This window comes from Meriones unguiculatus, chromosome 8 (genome assembly GCF_030254825.1).
Source record: "Meriones unguiculatus strain TT.TT164.6M chromosome 8, Bangor_MerUng_6.1, whole genome shotgun sequence".
Taxonomy (NCBI): domain Eukaryota; kingdom Metazoa; phylum Chordata; class Mammalia; order Rodentia; family Muridae; genus Meriones; species Meriones unguiculatus.
The window spans coordinates 104,470,407-104,485,069 of record NC_083356.1 but is presented as its reverse complement, the minus strand read 5'-3'; the positions used below and the strand labels follow the sequence as shown (position 1 = coordinate 104,485,069).

The window sequence follows — 14,663 nt, the reverse complement described above, 5'->3', positions numbered from 1 at the left end:
TAGCAAAATTACAGTTATGAAGTGCTGATGGAATAAGTTTATGGTTGGGTCACCACAATACGAACTGTATTAAGGGGTCACAGCATTAGGAAGGTTGAAAACCACTGCTCTAAAATGTTAGGCCCTGAGCGGAAGAAGATGCTCTAAAAACTGGAACTAACAAGGAGCTAGCAAACTGAAATACAAAGAGATGTATAATTGAGTTTTTAAAGAGACAAATAACAGTTGCTAAAGAGTGTCTCAGCAGGCCAGAACATTGGCTGTTCTTAAGAACATATGCCCTCTTATGACCTCTGATATCAGGAGGCACACACAGGCTGCAAGTATATGCAGACAAAACACCCATACACATCAAATTAATTAATTAATTAAAATATTTTTTTAAAAGGAAATCATGAAATTTGCAGGTAAATGATGGGAACTGGAAAGGATCATCCCGAGTGAGCTGTCCCAGAAGCAGAAAGACACCCATGGTATATACTCACTTATATAGACATATAATATAGGATAAACCTACTAAAATCTGTATATCTAAAGAAACTAATCAAGAGGGAGGACCCTGACTAAAACCCTCAATTCCCATCCCGAAAGGCAAAGAGGATGGACATCAGAAGAAGAAGAAAACAGGAAACAACCTAGGATCCTGCAACAGAGGGTCTCTGAAAGGCTCTGCCCTGCAGACTACCAAAGCAGATGCTGAGACTTATGGCCAACTGTTGGGCAATGTGCATGGAATCTTATGTAAGAAGTGGGAAATAGTAAGATCTGGAGAGGACGGGAACTCCACAAGGAGAGCAACAGAACCAGAAAATTTGAACACAGGAGTCTTTCCAGAGACTCATACTCCAACCAAGTACCAGGCATGGGGATAACCTAGAACCCCTGCACAGATGTAGCCCATGGCAGTTCAGTGTCCAAGTGGGTTCCATAGTAATGGGAACAGGGACTGCCTCTGACATAAACGGATTGGCCTGCTCTTTAATTACCTCCCCCTGAGGGGGGAGCAACCTTACCATGCCACAGAAGATGACAATGCAGCCACTCCTAATGAGATCTGATAGACTAAGATCAGAAGGAAGGAGAGGGGGTCCTCCCCTATCAGTGGACTTGGGGAGGGGTATTCGTGAAGAAGGGGGAGGAAATGTGGGATTAGGAGGGGAGGAGGGAGGGATTTATTGGGGGATACAAAGTGAATAAAGTGTAATTAATAAAAGTTAAAAAAAAGTGAAAAAGAAAGACCAATAACCAATGATAAAAAATTGGAAGAGATTTGAACTGAGTCCAAATGGAAAATAAACTCAAGTAAACTTCAATGGTTATTTTTTCACATAAACTGCTAAATTAGGTCGACTGTGTGCAAGACATGCCAATCTATCATTCAAAAGCATGCTTAAAAAAGTCCAAACCTCTTTTTGATTTTTTTTGTTTCACATCATGCACCCTAGTTCTGCTTATCTCCCTGTCTCCTCATATTCACTCTTCATCCTTGCAACCTCCTTTGCAAAATAAGAATTATACAAACAATCCCCCCAAACAAAGCATAGAAAACATCTCATCATAAAAGCTATAGTATGTCACATGTGTCCCATGGTATATATCCCTCTGTCCACACATCTTCATTTGCACATGTTCATTGTAATGATTCATTGATCTGGTTTGAGATCTCTGGCTTCTATGATACCATCAATATTGGATCCTCACTGGGACTCTTCTTGGTTATCTTGTTGTTGCCCTGTGTCACAGAGATCCTGACCTTTGGATCAGCAGGACTGGCTTTTCCCCCTGTCCCAACTGTTTGCAGAGGATATAGATTTTGGGATGGGCCGATGCAGAGCTCTAGATCTGGGCCTGCATGGTAGCTGTGTGAGCATCTCCCTTTTTAAGGCTCAAGGTGCTCCACTTCTCTTTCTCTTCCATCTGACCACCTCGTACTCACGCATTGTGGTGGTTTCTGCTGCATGCTGGTCAAGTGGCTCTGTTTGCCCTGCATGGCATGGCAGCAATGGAAGGTCTACAGCCCACCTGTGCCATGCACTGGTGGGCAGGTCTGTGCTCTGTAGGTCCCTGTCTGTCTTCCACCTCCCATGCTGCATTGCCTGGTTTTGTTTTGATATAATTTGATTTTTTACGTGTCCTAGGCATAAAACAGCTTTGGCCACCAAGCCAGGCATCAAGCTAGATGAACAAAAGAAATGCCATCTGCTCTGCCCCTGACCAATGTAAGAACACCACCACCACCACCAAAGTTTCTCTTTGCCATTGCGCAGGGGTATGTGTGTGTTAAAGTCAAACCCTACCCCCCAGTATTGCTACAAGATTCTTGAGAATGTTTGTTATGCAAATTCTGATAATACATTGTATGTCAAGGGCTGTGAAGAGTCAGAAAAGCTTATAATTGTGATGACCACTCTTGCAATGATTTTGGAAGCCGACAGTATTGACGAAAGCTGACCCTCGCATAATGTGACTTCAAAATGCCACTGGTATGTGTATGTCTTCCAGTATGTGTCCAGTATGTGTGTATACACACACCAGGGCTACAACACGGATTCTGTAGTTGTGTTAATTATTGTCAAAGCTCAGAGGGTTCGATGCCTACCTGTATTCCCATAGGTGCCTACAATGTTGTACTTTGTGTTATTTTCATAGCAAAGAAGTCCAAGTCTTCTGTTAAAATGATAACATCGAAAAATACTACAACCACAATGCTGGAATGGAAGCAAGTGCAAAATGATTGCATCCGTATAAAGGTCAAACTCGAACAACCTAAATGACCATGTTTGGGGATGGATAATTAGATAGTTAAAGACAAACTCAGGACTGGTCACCATGAAAACTTCGATAGGAGAAGGGGTGGGACATTTGGAACACTGGGCTGGTGGTTTCTTTTTTGTTTTGTTTTGTTTTTGTTTTTGTTTTTTTTATTGGACTGTATTGTCCTTTCCCATTTCAAGGATAGGGGACAGGTGGAGGATGACTGGGCTTTCTTGGGACAAGAGGTACAGGAAGCTGGAGGTTGGACAGGTACTGTAAAAGGAATGACAAGGCCCCAGTGGGGGAGGAACTGGCCACACTGCTGACTCTGCAACTTGACAGGCTCAAGTCCAAAGGGCCAAATCCAACCCGACCAGCCACCCTGCTCTTTGTTACCAACGTATTTGCTATATTGTCCCAGAAACCTTTCTCAGTTATAGGGAGAAAAGCAATCTATAACTCCCCCAGTCCCTTTCTTCCATTTTGGAGGAAAGTCTGTCTGTGTAGTTCCAGCAAGCACCCTATACCTTTTGTAACACATAGTACCTTGTTTAGAAAAATCCCTTGCAAACTTCTTAGGAATGAAAACAACTTTATTTTTCTTCAAATATATTTGGATAATTGTTGGTACGAATATACAAGGTGTTGGTGATAATTAATTTGATACAAGATAAAGTATTTAAAATATCATCTTTAGAGATTTATTCCCTTTTCTCTTTCTCCTTGTAATCCTAAAACATGGTCAGTTAGGTTGTTAGGGTGTGACCTTTATACAGATGGAATCATTTTGCACTTGTAATATCTTGTAAAGGACTTACAATTTCTATCCATGGTGGTTACAGGGGGACCACAGAGTCTGAAAGTAATCCTTCCTTGATTTTCATAAGGATACTGGGAGAGGGAAGACATGTTTGAAATCTCATTTGAATCAGCAAAGGTTCTTCCTTCAGGTCAGGGAATTATCCTGAGAAGTTAGAACAGGATTCACTGTTGGATGACAGCCTTCCCAGTGAGCTAAGACATATATGCAGTTTCTTCATAGTCTTTGCTCCAGTAGATAAAAATAGAGTGCTCTATTGCTGAGAGAGAAGGAGAGAGAGAGAGACAGAGATAGAGAGAGAGACAAAGACAGAGAGACAGACAGGGAGAGCCAGAGAGACTGTGTGTGTGTGTGTGTGTGTGTGTGTTTGTATTAGGAGGGGGACAAACTTTAGTCATTGATTAATTCTGCTGTGGCAATGTTCACACCCTCTTATTATTATTTTTAGAGAGCTGCAAAGCTCTCTAAAACAGCTGCAAAGCTTTTTGGGTAAAATTAAGATAATGATAATGGCGAAGTTTATTTATTTTTTCCTTCTTTAGCTCAAGATATCTACAAACACACACCTCATTTTGATTTTGCTGCAACAGCTTCAGTATTTAACAGCACATTGCCATTAAGTGCACTTAAAACCCACACATATAGTCCAGACCATAGTTAAAATGGTTAGATGTGAATAAGGAGTCTGCCTGTCATATGTGGTTGATAAGTTTTAGCTACGACTATCATGACTAATTTTATTTCTCAGGAAAGCAACTGTTTTCTCCTGGATTGGCTATTGCATTTTCCAAGGCCTCTTGGAAACCACTGCTTCCACACAGCCAGGGCCAATCATGCCCTGTGTTTTTATTCTTCATTTTGACTTCAGGAAAATGGAGACATTGGATATTTTCCTGTTTTTTTTTTTTTTTTTTTTTTTTTTTTTTGGACTCAGGTGTTCTCAGTTCCTGGAGTCCCCAGGCTTTAACCATGAAGCTAGTGACCCCTGGTTGTCCTCAGTGTTTGGGACTGACGTCCTGAGGCAGGGTGGGTGCCCAGGCAGGGGAACAAGGCCTGCTCACTTTTCAAGGGGAATGTTTATTTTGTCATGGGCAGAGGTGGTGGAGGTTAACTTAGTGAAACAGGCCAGATGATCCCTAAGTTGGCCAAAGAACAAAGAGTGTCAAGTATCTGGAAATCCTCCACAGCTCACAGGATGTGGGGCACTTCCTGAAAAGCATGGGCAGAGGTCTGGTTTTCAGGGGATGGTGGCTGCATCTTGGAGGAGCACGGCGTGGTTACTGTTTCACTGTCTGGGTTCTTGAGACGGAAGCTTGTGGGTTGGAGTCTTGACTGCGTCAGTTACTAAGAGCTAAGCAATGCTCGCTAGCTTGGAGCCCCAATAACCTTATTATAAAATGAGACAAGCATTAGACTCCAGGAGAACAAGGCAGAATGAGGAAAATGTTCTCATTAAAAAAAAAAAAAAAAAAAAGAAGGAAGAAGGAGAAGAAGAGCCCCCCTCCCCACAAACAAAGCCTTTTAATAATCCCAGACACCTTCCGGTTCATTCAGGTTTTGCTTAGAATTCTCACCAGTTCAAATGAGTTTTGTTTTTTTTTTTTTTTTCTGAGACAGCAACCCTGTCTCCTCACTCCACTCCATCTCTTGCGGAGGGAAAGGAAGGGGATGGAGGGGGAGAATGGAGTAAAGCTAGTTTTAGGATACCCTGGCTTGCCAGAAGCTGATGATCCAACCACAGTGTAGGTGATCTCAGGTGGCCCTACAGGCGCAGAAGGGTCTAAGATCAGTTCTGCCCTGACCCACTCAGGTTGGCAGTCGGTCCTCCTAGCCCAGGGTGTCACCGGGCCCGCGGGACTCCCGGATTCAGCCTTGCTCCCGCTTGGTCGCCCACCTGGGAAGGCGCCGATGGAGCCTCGGGAGCCAGAGAACGAGGTCCCCGAACGGCGGGAGAGTGACGCCAGCGCCCCCGAGCGCCCGGGCCACGCTCAGGGCCCGCCAGGCTGGCGCTCCATCCTCCCCGCCCCCAGCACCGCTCCTCCCGGTCCCCACCCTCCGCGTCCCCACCCTCCTCCTCCGCCCCCGCCCCCGCCCCTCCCCCGCTCCCCGCCCCACCGCGTCCCAGCCGCCCCGGCCGAGGGAGAAGGCGGCCCTGCCACCGCACCTGCAGGGCGCTCGCTGCCTGCACCCGCGCGCCGCGGCTCGCCCCCAGCCCTTCCCCGCTGTGACCGCACGGTCGATGACTCTCTAGACCCCCGGCCGACGACCATGACCACGTCCCTGCAAGATGGGCAGAGAGCCACGGGCCGGGCGACCGCCCAGGACTCGCCGCTGGCCGTGCAGGTGTGCCGCGTTGCCCAGGGCAGGGGCGACGCCCAGGACCAGGCGCGGGTTCCCCGGACGCTGTCGCCCGCCTCCGATGAGACCCGCCGCGGTGCCGCAGACAGGTAGGCAGCTTCCTGCGCGGGGGAGGGGGGGTGTCCGGGTCCGCAAGCCGCGCTGGGGTGAGGAGGGGGCCGGGGTGTGAGTGTGTGCCCAGAGCCCGACCAAGTTTTGAAAGTGTCTGAAGACAATTCTCTTGGAGCCTGCTCCCAAGGGGTCAGCAGGGCATCGCGATGTCCAGGTGCCCTGTTATAAATAGCCTCACGGGGTGGTGGAAAACCGTCAGTCTCACCTTTGCCCTTTGGTGTGAACCAGGAGGCCACACTCCGGACTGACCACACTCAGCTGCTGGATGGCCCTTTTCGTACTACACTATAGGCTTCAAAAAAACCGAGGCTTGAGCGCCTTCATCTCCCACACAGAGGCTTCCAAGGACCCTGGAGAGACAGAGCAGGGATTGACATTTGAGCAGTCTTTATGTTCCACAGGAAAGAGCAGAGGCTTTCAAAGGTTTCTCCTCTCCACAGCAATGAGCACTAAATGCCTTTCGGAGTTGTCATACTTTAGGAAAGAAAAAAGGCGACAACAGCATAAAAATCCGTGGCCCTTTTTGCAGTCACACATGTCAGGATTGCAAAGTGCTCTGACTTCAGTCAAGTTAAAATAACTCCCCAGTGGCCTAGCGTACATTCACGCGAACACGTTCTATAGACTTACCTTCCCAGAAGGACCGCCTTGAGGGTCTGTATCTATAACCGCTTGAAAAATTAACAAACGGTGTGTGGGCAACACTGTGAATGAAATTTGAAGTGAGATGAACCACATCTATATTTAATAAATCATAACTTCCAGCAGTGGTGAGTAAAAATTCCTGGGGATGAGTTCACTGGATGTAACTTACAGATTTTTGTCAATTTAATAGGCGCCAGGCAATGGCGCGCTCCTTCGGGTAATGTCTGCATAAATCATGATGTAGCTCGTATTGGTGTTCAGGAAAATCCTAAGTGCAGGAAATGATGTGTCCATGCCTTGTGAGTTTGTGTGTGTGTGTGTGTGTGTGTGTGTGTGTGTGTGTGTGTGTCTTTAGAATTATCGTGGCTCACTTTATTTTGATCCAGTATATTATATAGCCCTTTCACTGTCCTTGTCTATTGTCACTCACCAGGTGATAACAGGTATCAGCTTCGAATTTCAATCTCAATTGGAGGGAGTGGGACAGTGGTATCAGATGAGAAGGGGATTGGCTATTTGTTTGCTTTTAACCGTGTCTTTTCTTACACACATTTCACCAAAGGCTAACCTCATCTTCCAAAGGGAAGTGCTGTAAGAAATCAGAGATGAATGGGGAGGTGGAGGCATTCTTCAGGGTTAGCCTTGTCACAGAGTGGCACACGTCAGCCTCAACAGCGTTCTTTCCCCTGACAGCAATTATATTTTATACTCTGTCTTATGTAAATGACGTCCTGTGTTCTCTTGGTGTAGGAGAAAAAAGAAAGATCTGGATGTTCTGGAAATGCCGTCTATTCCCAACCCCTTTCCTGAGCTCTGCTGCTCCCCTCTGACATCCGTGCTGTCAGCAGGCCTGTTTCCCAGGGCCAATTCAAGGAAGAAGCAGGTATGCACTTCTGAATGTGTGACATTCTCATGTCTTTGGAGGTCTGTGCCCACACAGACTTAAAGATTTTCTTTTTTTTTTTTTTTTTTTTTTCAAAAAAGCCTCAAAAGAGAATTTGCTTGGCCCATGCTACATTCCCCTTAACTGAAGAAGTCTCTTGAGATGAGTTTCCTTTTGGGGGCTTCAGTTTCCTCAGCTGTATAGTGGGAATATCAAAAGTTCCCTCTTAGGATCTTGGGAGAGAATAAGATTGAAAGTGCACTCTCCTTGTCTGCTGTTAACACTTACCAGGTAGATGGGACAGTTGTATGTGATAACAGTTATTACTTTCAAATTTCAGTCTTAATTGGAAGGGGTTGGACAGTAGTATCAGATGAGAAGGGCATTATATATATTATATATATAATATATATATATATAATATATATATATATTGCTTTTGAAAGTGTCTTTTCTTATACAGGTTTTCTTAATGCTAACCTCATTTTTCCAAAGGAAAGTGTTATAAAAAAATCTGAAAGCGATGGGGAAGTGAAGGCATGAGTTTGATTTTTAGGACCCATAAAGTAGAAGAAGATAACTAACTCCCAAAAGTTGTTCTCAAACTTCTTCATGGGTTCTGTGGCACAGATATATTCACCACACACACACACACACACACACACACACACACACATACACACACACACCATAATTTTTTGTGTGTGGTTTTTCAAGGCAGGGTTTCTCTGTGTAGCCCTGGCTGTCCTAAACTCCCTTTGTAGATCAAGCTGGCCTCGAACTCACAGAGATCTGCCTGTCTCTGCCTCCCAAGTGCTGGGATTACAGGTGTGTGCCTGTATGGCTCACACCATAACTTTTTTTAAAAAAAGGAATCTTTATAAGGTAATTGGAGTTTGGGACCCAAAACCCTTCTTAGTAAGTTCTTAGTTTTGGAGACTCCAGTTGCAGAAGGCATCATTGGAAGCAATGATCAGGAAATGGATTTTATTTTCATGATCTTTTTTCTCTTTTGAGTCCGACTTACACAAATTGGATTGCGAAGTCCAAGCAACCAAGAGACGATATGTCATGACTATGTGATCTGAGAGAGCGACACATCCTAGAATTATTCATCTCCTCTCATGGACTTATTCCAGTTTCGAACGAACAAAATAAAGAACAGGTTTACTTGTCAAAATCTACGTGTTCTTTTTTTGGGGGGAATAATAAAATTCCACAGTCTGATAACTGTGGTGAGGTAAGGGGAGGAGACAGGTGGCCATGTTCCCATCTATTCTCTTTCTTTTTTCTCTTTCTGTAATTTTTACCCTCGGATTGGTTTAGCGATACAGTTTTAATTAGAAGAAGGGATGAAATACTGTGGAGGCAGACATTTTGTTGTTGCTGTTGTTGTTTATTTATTTATTTATTTGCAATGCAGCACTAGACACAGTATTTGGAAGTATGTGGTGTGCAGGAGTTTCACAGGCATGCAAGCACTGTGTGATATGTGGTTTAGAGCCCAGAAGTCCATTTCAAGGGTCTTCCTCAAACACACTCCGCCCTGTTTTTCCATTTATTTATGTATTTAGGCATGTGTATATGTATGTGTGTGTTTTTCGCGTGTGCTCTCACGCGTGGAAGCAAGCTGTCACTCATGTGTACATGTTCATTTTCATGTGGAGATCATAGGACAGCTTTTAGAATTGTTACCTGCTTCCACAGATCCCAGGGATCAAACTCAGGTCATCAGACTTGGCAGCCAGTGCCTTAATTACGCCGTCTTGTACACCACCCCTTCCAATCTTATTCTTTAAGAAGTGTCTCTCACTGAACCCGGAACTCACCAATTTTACTAGACTGGCTGGCCAGTGAGCTCCAGGGAACTGACATTCCCCACTGTACAGATGCACACTATCAGGTCCAACTTTTGGAAATGTAGTTTTGGTGGCTATCTGGTATATATGCTCTTGGGGGGACAGGATTGGAACCTGACAGTGGGTTGGGAAAGACTAAAAGGGTCCATTCTAAAAAGTGCTTTCATCCGAGGGAGGTTTAAAGTCTAGTTGTAAGTTGCACATAGCTTTATTGAGATAACCAACCACGCTAAGAGTTTAGGTATAGACTTAGACATGACAGGTTTTCCTGGGGGATTTGTAGGGTTGTTTCGCTCATCAACTGGATGGGGAAGAATATGAACGATGTTGGCATGATATAAGAATTTATTCGACAATCAGGTCAATCATGTTGAGCCACCATTTCTCACATATTCTAGACAGTGGACACCTGATCAGGCAGAGATGTCCCCAAAGCAGTGATTGGCAAAGCATGGCTGTGGTGTGTGGTTCGGTAGAGGCTGCAGAGCAAGAATGGTAGAAAGCGTGGCCTGGCAAGGTTTTCTCTTTAATTTTGTGAATAAACACAGGATGCGTCTATCTAAAAGAAAGACTTAAAGAGCAAGCTGGGTTCAGAATAGAAAGGAAGAACAGTTATTGGTGTGTTCATGCCTGCATGGTGGTGCAATCAGTGATAATTCTCAACCTGACAAAATCTAGACAGGCCTCTGGGCATGCCTGCAGGGATTATCTTGATTTGGTCTAATTGAAATGCAAAGATTACTTACCGTAGGTGGGATCATTCTCTGAACAGAGATCCTGGACTCTGTAGGGTGGAGAAAGTGACTAAATTGAGCAAGCATCCATTCATCCATTAATCTCTTTCCTATGGATGCAATGTAATTAACTACCTCAAGCCCTGCCACTGTGACTTCCCTGGCAATGATGGGCTATAATCTTGGACTGTGAGCTCAAATAACCCTTTTTCTTCTTCCTTCTCCTCCTCTTCTTCTTTTTCTTTTTTTGCTTGGTTTTTTGAGACAAGGTTTCTTGTGTATCCTTGGCTGTTCTGAACTTGATTTGTAGACCAGGATGGCCTTGAACTCAAAGAGATCTGCCTATCTCTGCCTCCCCAGTGCTGGGATTACAGGCATGCACCACTGCATCCAGCTACCTTTTCATTATTATTATTAATTATTATTAATAATTATTATTATTTATAATTTATTCACTTTGTATCCCAGTTGTAGCCCTCTGCCTCATCTCCTTCCAGTCTCTCTCTTCTTCTCTCCCTCTTCCTCCCCTATCCCTCTCCCCTAGTCCACTGATAGGGGAAGTCTTCCTCCCCCACTGTCTAACCCTAACCTATCAAGGTCCCATCAGGATTGCCTGGATCCTCTTCCTCTGTGGGCTGGCTAGGTCTCCCCACCAGAGAGAAGTGATCAAGGAGCAGGCAACTGAGTCCATGTCAGAGACTGTCTCTTCTCCCCTTACTAGAGGACCCACATGGAGACTGAGCTGTCTGTGGGCTGCATCTGAGCAGGGGATCTAGGTCCTCTCTGTGCAAGGTCTTTGGTTGAGGCATCAGTCTCTGCAGTCCCCCTGGGCCCAACTATTTTGGCTTTGTTGGTCTCCTTGTGGGGCTTGTGTCTCCTCTGGGTCCTTCTATATCCCCCTTCTTCCATAAGACTCCCTGTGAAGTGTCCAAAGTTTAGCTGTGAGTCTCTGCATCTGCTTTGATCCCCTGCTGGGTGAAGTCTTTTAGAGGACATCTGTGGTAGGCTCCAGTCCTGTTTTCTCTCTTTTATCACTTCCGATGTCTGTCCTCTTTGCCCTTCTGAATGAGAATTAAGCATCATCCATAGGGTCCTCTTTGTTGTTTAATTTCTTTAGGACTATAGATTTTAGTATGGCTATCCTATATTATATGGCTAATGTCCACTTATAAGTGAGTATATACCATATGTGTCTTTCTGCTTCTGGGTTACCTCACTCTGGATAATCTTTTCTAGTTCCGTCCATTTGCCTGCGAATTTCATGATTTCCTTGCTTTTAATTGCTGAGTAGTATTCCATTGTGTAAATAGTTCACGATTTCTGTATCTGTTCTTCAGTTGAAGGACATCTAGGTTGTTACAGATTCTGGCTATTATGAATAAAACTTCTATGAACAGAGTTGAGCAAATGTCCTTGTTGTATGGTTGAACATCTTTTGGATATGTGCTCAGAGTGGTATAGGTAAGTCTTGAGGTAGTGCTATTCCTAGTTTTCTGAAAAAGTGCCAAATTGACTTTCAAAGTGGTTGTACAAGTTTACATTCCCACCAGCAATGGAGGAGGGTTCCCATTTCTTCACAACCTCCAGCAAGTATTGTCACTTGAGTTTTTCATCTTGGCTATTCTGAAGGGTATAAGATGAAATCTCAGGGTTGTTTTCATTTGCATTTCCCTGATGACTAAGGACATTGAGCATTTCCTTAAGTGTTTCTCTGCCATTCGATATTCCTCTATTGAGCATTCTCTGTTCGGCTCTGTACCCCACTTTTTTGATAATTTATTTTTTTATTAATTATACTTTATTCACTTTGTATCCCCCTATAAGCCCCCCCTCCTCCCCTCCCGATCCCACCCTCCCTCTTCTTTCTTCAGGCATGCCCTTCCCCAAGTCCACTGATAGGGGAGGTCCTCATCTCCTTCCTTCTGATCTTAGTCTATCAGATCTCATCCGGAGTGGCTGCATTGTCATCTTCTGTGGCCTGGTAAGGCTGCTCCCCACTCAGGTGGAGGTGATCAAAGAGCAGGCCAATCAGATTATGTCAGAGGCAGTCCCACTTCCCTTTACCATGTAACCCACTTGGACAGTGAACTGCCATGGGCTACATCTGTTCAGGGGTTCTAGGTTATCTCCATGCTTGGTACTTGGTTGGAGTATGAGTCTCTGGGAAGAACCCTGTGTTCAAATTTTCTGGTTCTGTTACTCTCCTTGTGGAGGTCCTGTCCTCTGGAGAGAGGACTGTGACTAAAATGCTCAATTCCCATCCTGAAAGGCAAAGAGGAAGGACATCAGAAGAAGAAGAAAACAGGAAACAAGCTAGGAACCTGCCACAGAGGGCCTTTGACTATCAAAGCAGATGCTGAGACTTATGGCCAACTGTTGGGCAGTGTGCATGAAATCTTATGTAAGAAGTGGGAAATTGTACCCCATTTTTAATTGGCTTATTCGGTTTGTTAGTATTTGATTTCTTAAGTTATTTATATATTCTGAATATTAGCCCTCTGTCAAATGGAGGGTTGGTGAAGATCTTTTTTCCAGTCTGTAGGTTGTTGTTTTGTTCTGACGACAGTGTCCTTTGCTTTACAGAAACTTTTCAGTTTCATGAGGTCCCATTTATTGATTGTTGATCTTACAGCCTGTGCTGTTGGTGTTCCCTTCAGGAAGTTGTCTCCTGTGCCACTGAGTTCAAGGCTTTCCCTACTTTTTTTTTTTTTTCCTTCTAACAGTTTCAGTGTGTTTGGTTTTATGTTGAGGTCTTTGATCCACTTGGACTTTTCTTTTGTGCAGGATGATAAGTATGGATTTATTTGGATTTGCCTTTTTCTACATGTAGACATCCAGTTAGAACAACACCATTTGTTGAAGATGCTGTCTATTTTCCATTGTATGAATTTGGCCTCTTTGTCAGAAATCTGGAGTCCATAGGTGTCTGTTTATTTCTGGGTCTTTGATTCAATTCCATTGATCTACCATTCTGTGTCTATGCCAGTACCATGCAGGTTTTTTTTTTTTTTTTTTTTTTTATCATTGTTGCTCTATTGTACAGCTTGAGATCAGGGATGGAGATACCTCCAGACCATCTTTTATTGTACAGGATTGTTTTAGCTATTCTGGTTTTGTTTTGTTTTTCCATATGAAGGTGAGAATTTTTCTTTCAAGGTTTGTAAAGAATTGTGTAGGTATTTTGATGGGAATTTCATTGAATCTGTAGATTGCTTTTTGGTAGAATGACCATTTTTACTATGTTAGCTCCACTGATCAATGAACATGGGAGATCTTTCCATCTTCTGACATCTTCTAATTCTTTCTTCAGAGAATTGAAGTTTTTTTTCGTAACAAGTCCTTCACTTCCTTGGTTAGAGCTACACCAAGGTACTTTATGTTGTTTGTGGCTATTGTAAAGTGTATTGTTTTCCCAATTTCTTTCTCAGCCTGTTTGTCTTTTGTATATAAGAAGGCTACTGATTTTTTGAGTTAATTTTGTATCCAGCCATTTTGCTGAAGGTATTTATAACTTGTAGGAGTTCTCTGGTAGAATTTTTGGGGTCACTCATGTATACTATCCTATCATCTGTGAATAGTGATACTTTGACTTCTTCCTTTCTGATTTGTATCATCTTTATCTTCTTAAGTTATCTTATTGCTCTGGCTAGGACTTCCAGTACAATGCTGAAGAGAAATCGAGAGTGTACAGCCTTGCCTTGTCTCTGATTTCAGCTGGATTGATTTAAGTTTCTTTCCAGTTAGTTTGATGTTGGCTATAGGCTTGCTGCATATTGCATTTCTGCTATTTGCCTGTTCTCCATGAGGTCACCAGCAGAACCATGGCTTGAATGCTGGGAACACTGCCCCATAAATACCAGTGCTGCCCTCCGTGGGGCTGGAGGGAGCTGGTATCTGGCTGATAGAGAGGAGGGTCCCTGGACCTGGTGCTCCCCACTTGCTGATGTATGTGGCGAGTGCTAGAGGCCCAAGGTTCCCAGACTCTCAGACCAGGGAAAGGGCCACAGGGCCTGGATCTGATCAGGGCCCCAAATGTCCTAGGAAACCTAAATCTGCCCCTAGGGGAGCAGGAGGGATCCGATGTCTGGCTGTTAGAGCAGAGGTACCCTGGACCCGGTGTCCCACACTTTCTGGGATGTACAGAAAATGCCAGGGCTTTACAGTTTGCCATTCCTGGAACCTGGAGACTGCTAAGGGTGTCTATATTCTATGAGGCCCAACTCACAGGATATCCCTTCTAGTTCTGGGACACCCCAAGGTTGATGCTATGGAACCAGCCATTGGTCGATTCACTGGATTAGGAGTCTTGGATCCGCTGCCCCTCAGATACGGGGTACACTGGTCACTGCCACCTTGGAACTCCTACCTTTCCCTTTTTAAGTTGCTTTCGTTACAGTATTTTGTCATAGCAAACGGGGAAAAGAAAAACTAAGATTAGAATAGAAAGAGACTAGGCTAGGTCTCACATCCAGGTAGGACGTGACTTCAGACCAGGTGGA

General features: G+C 44.2%; 1 protein-coding gene and 1 non-coding gene across 2 annotated transcripts in view; one reads left to right on the top strand and one right to left on the bottom strand.

Annotated features, from left to right (window-relative positions):
* Positions 1-2,125: 2,125 nt before the first annotated feature.
* Positions 2,126-2,272, bottom strand: LOC132656123 (small nucleolar RNA SNORA48). Its single transcript, XR_009594061.1, has one exon. It is a non-coding gene; the product is annotated as a small nucleolar RNA SNORA48 (small nucleolar RNA).
* Positions 2,273-5,686: 3,414 nt separating this feature from the next.
* The window catches only part of Grb14 (growth factor receptor bound protein 14), a 114,538-nt gene continuing 105,561 nt past the window's right edge, over positions 5,687-14,663 (top strand). Inside the window, exons 1-2 of the mRNA XM_060390282.1 lie at positions 5,687-6,021; positions 7,439-7,571. Coding sequence (XP_060246265.1) covers positions 5,843-6,021; positions 7,439-7,571 — 312 coding nt within the window. The 5' untranslated portion in view covers positions 5,687-5,842. The remainder of the gene's footprint in view (positions 6,022-7,438; positions 7,572-14,663) is intronic.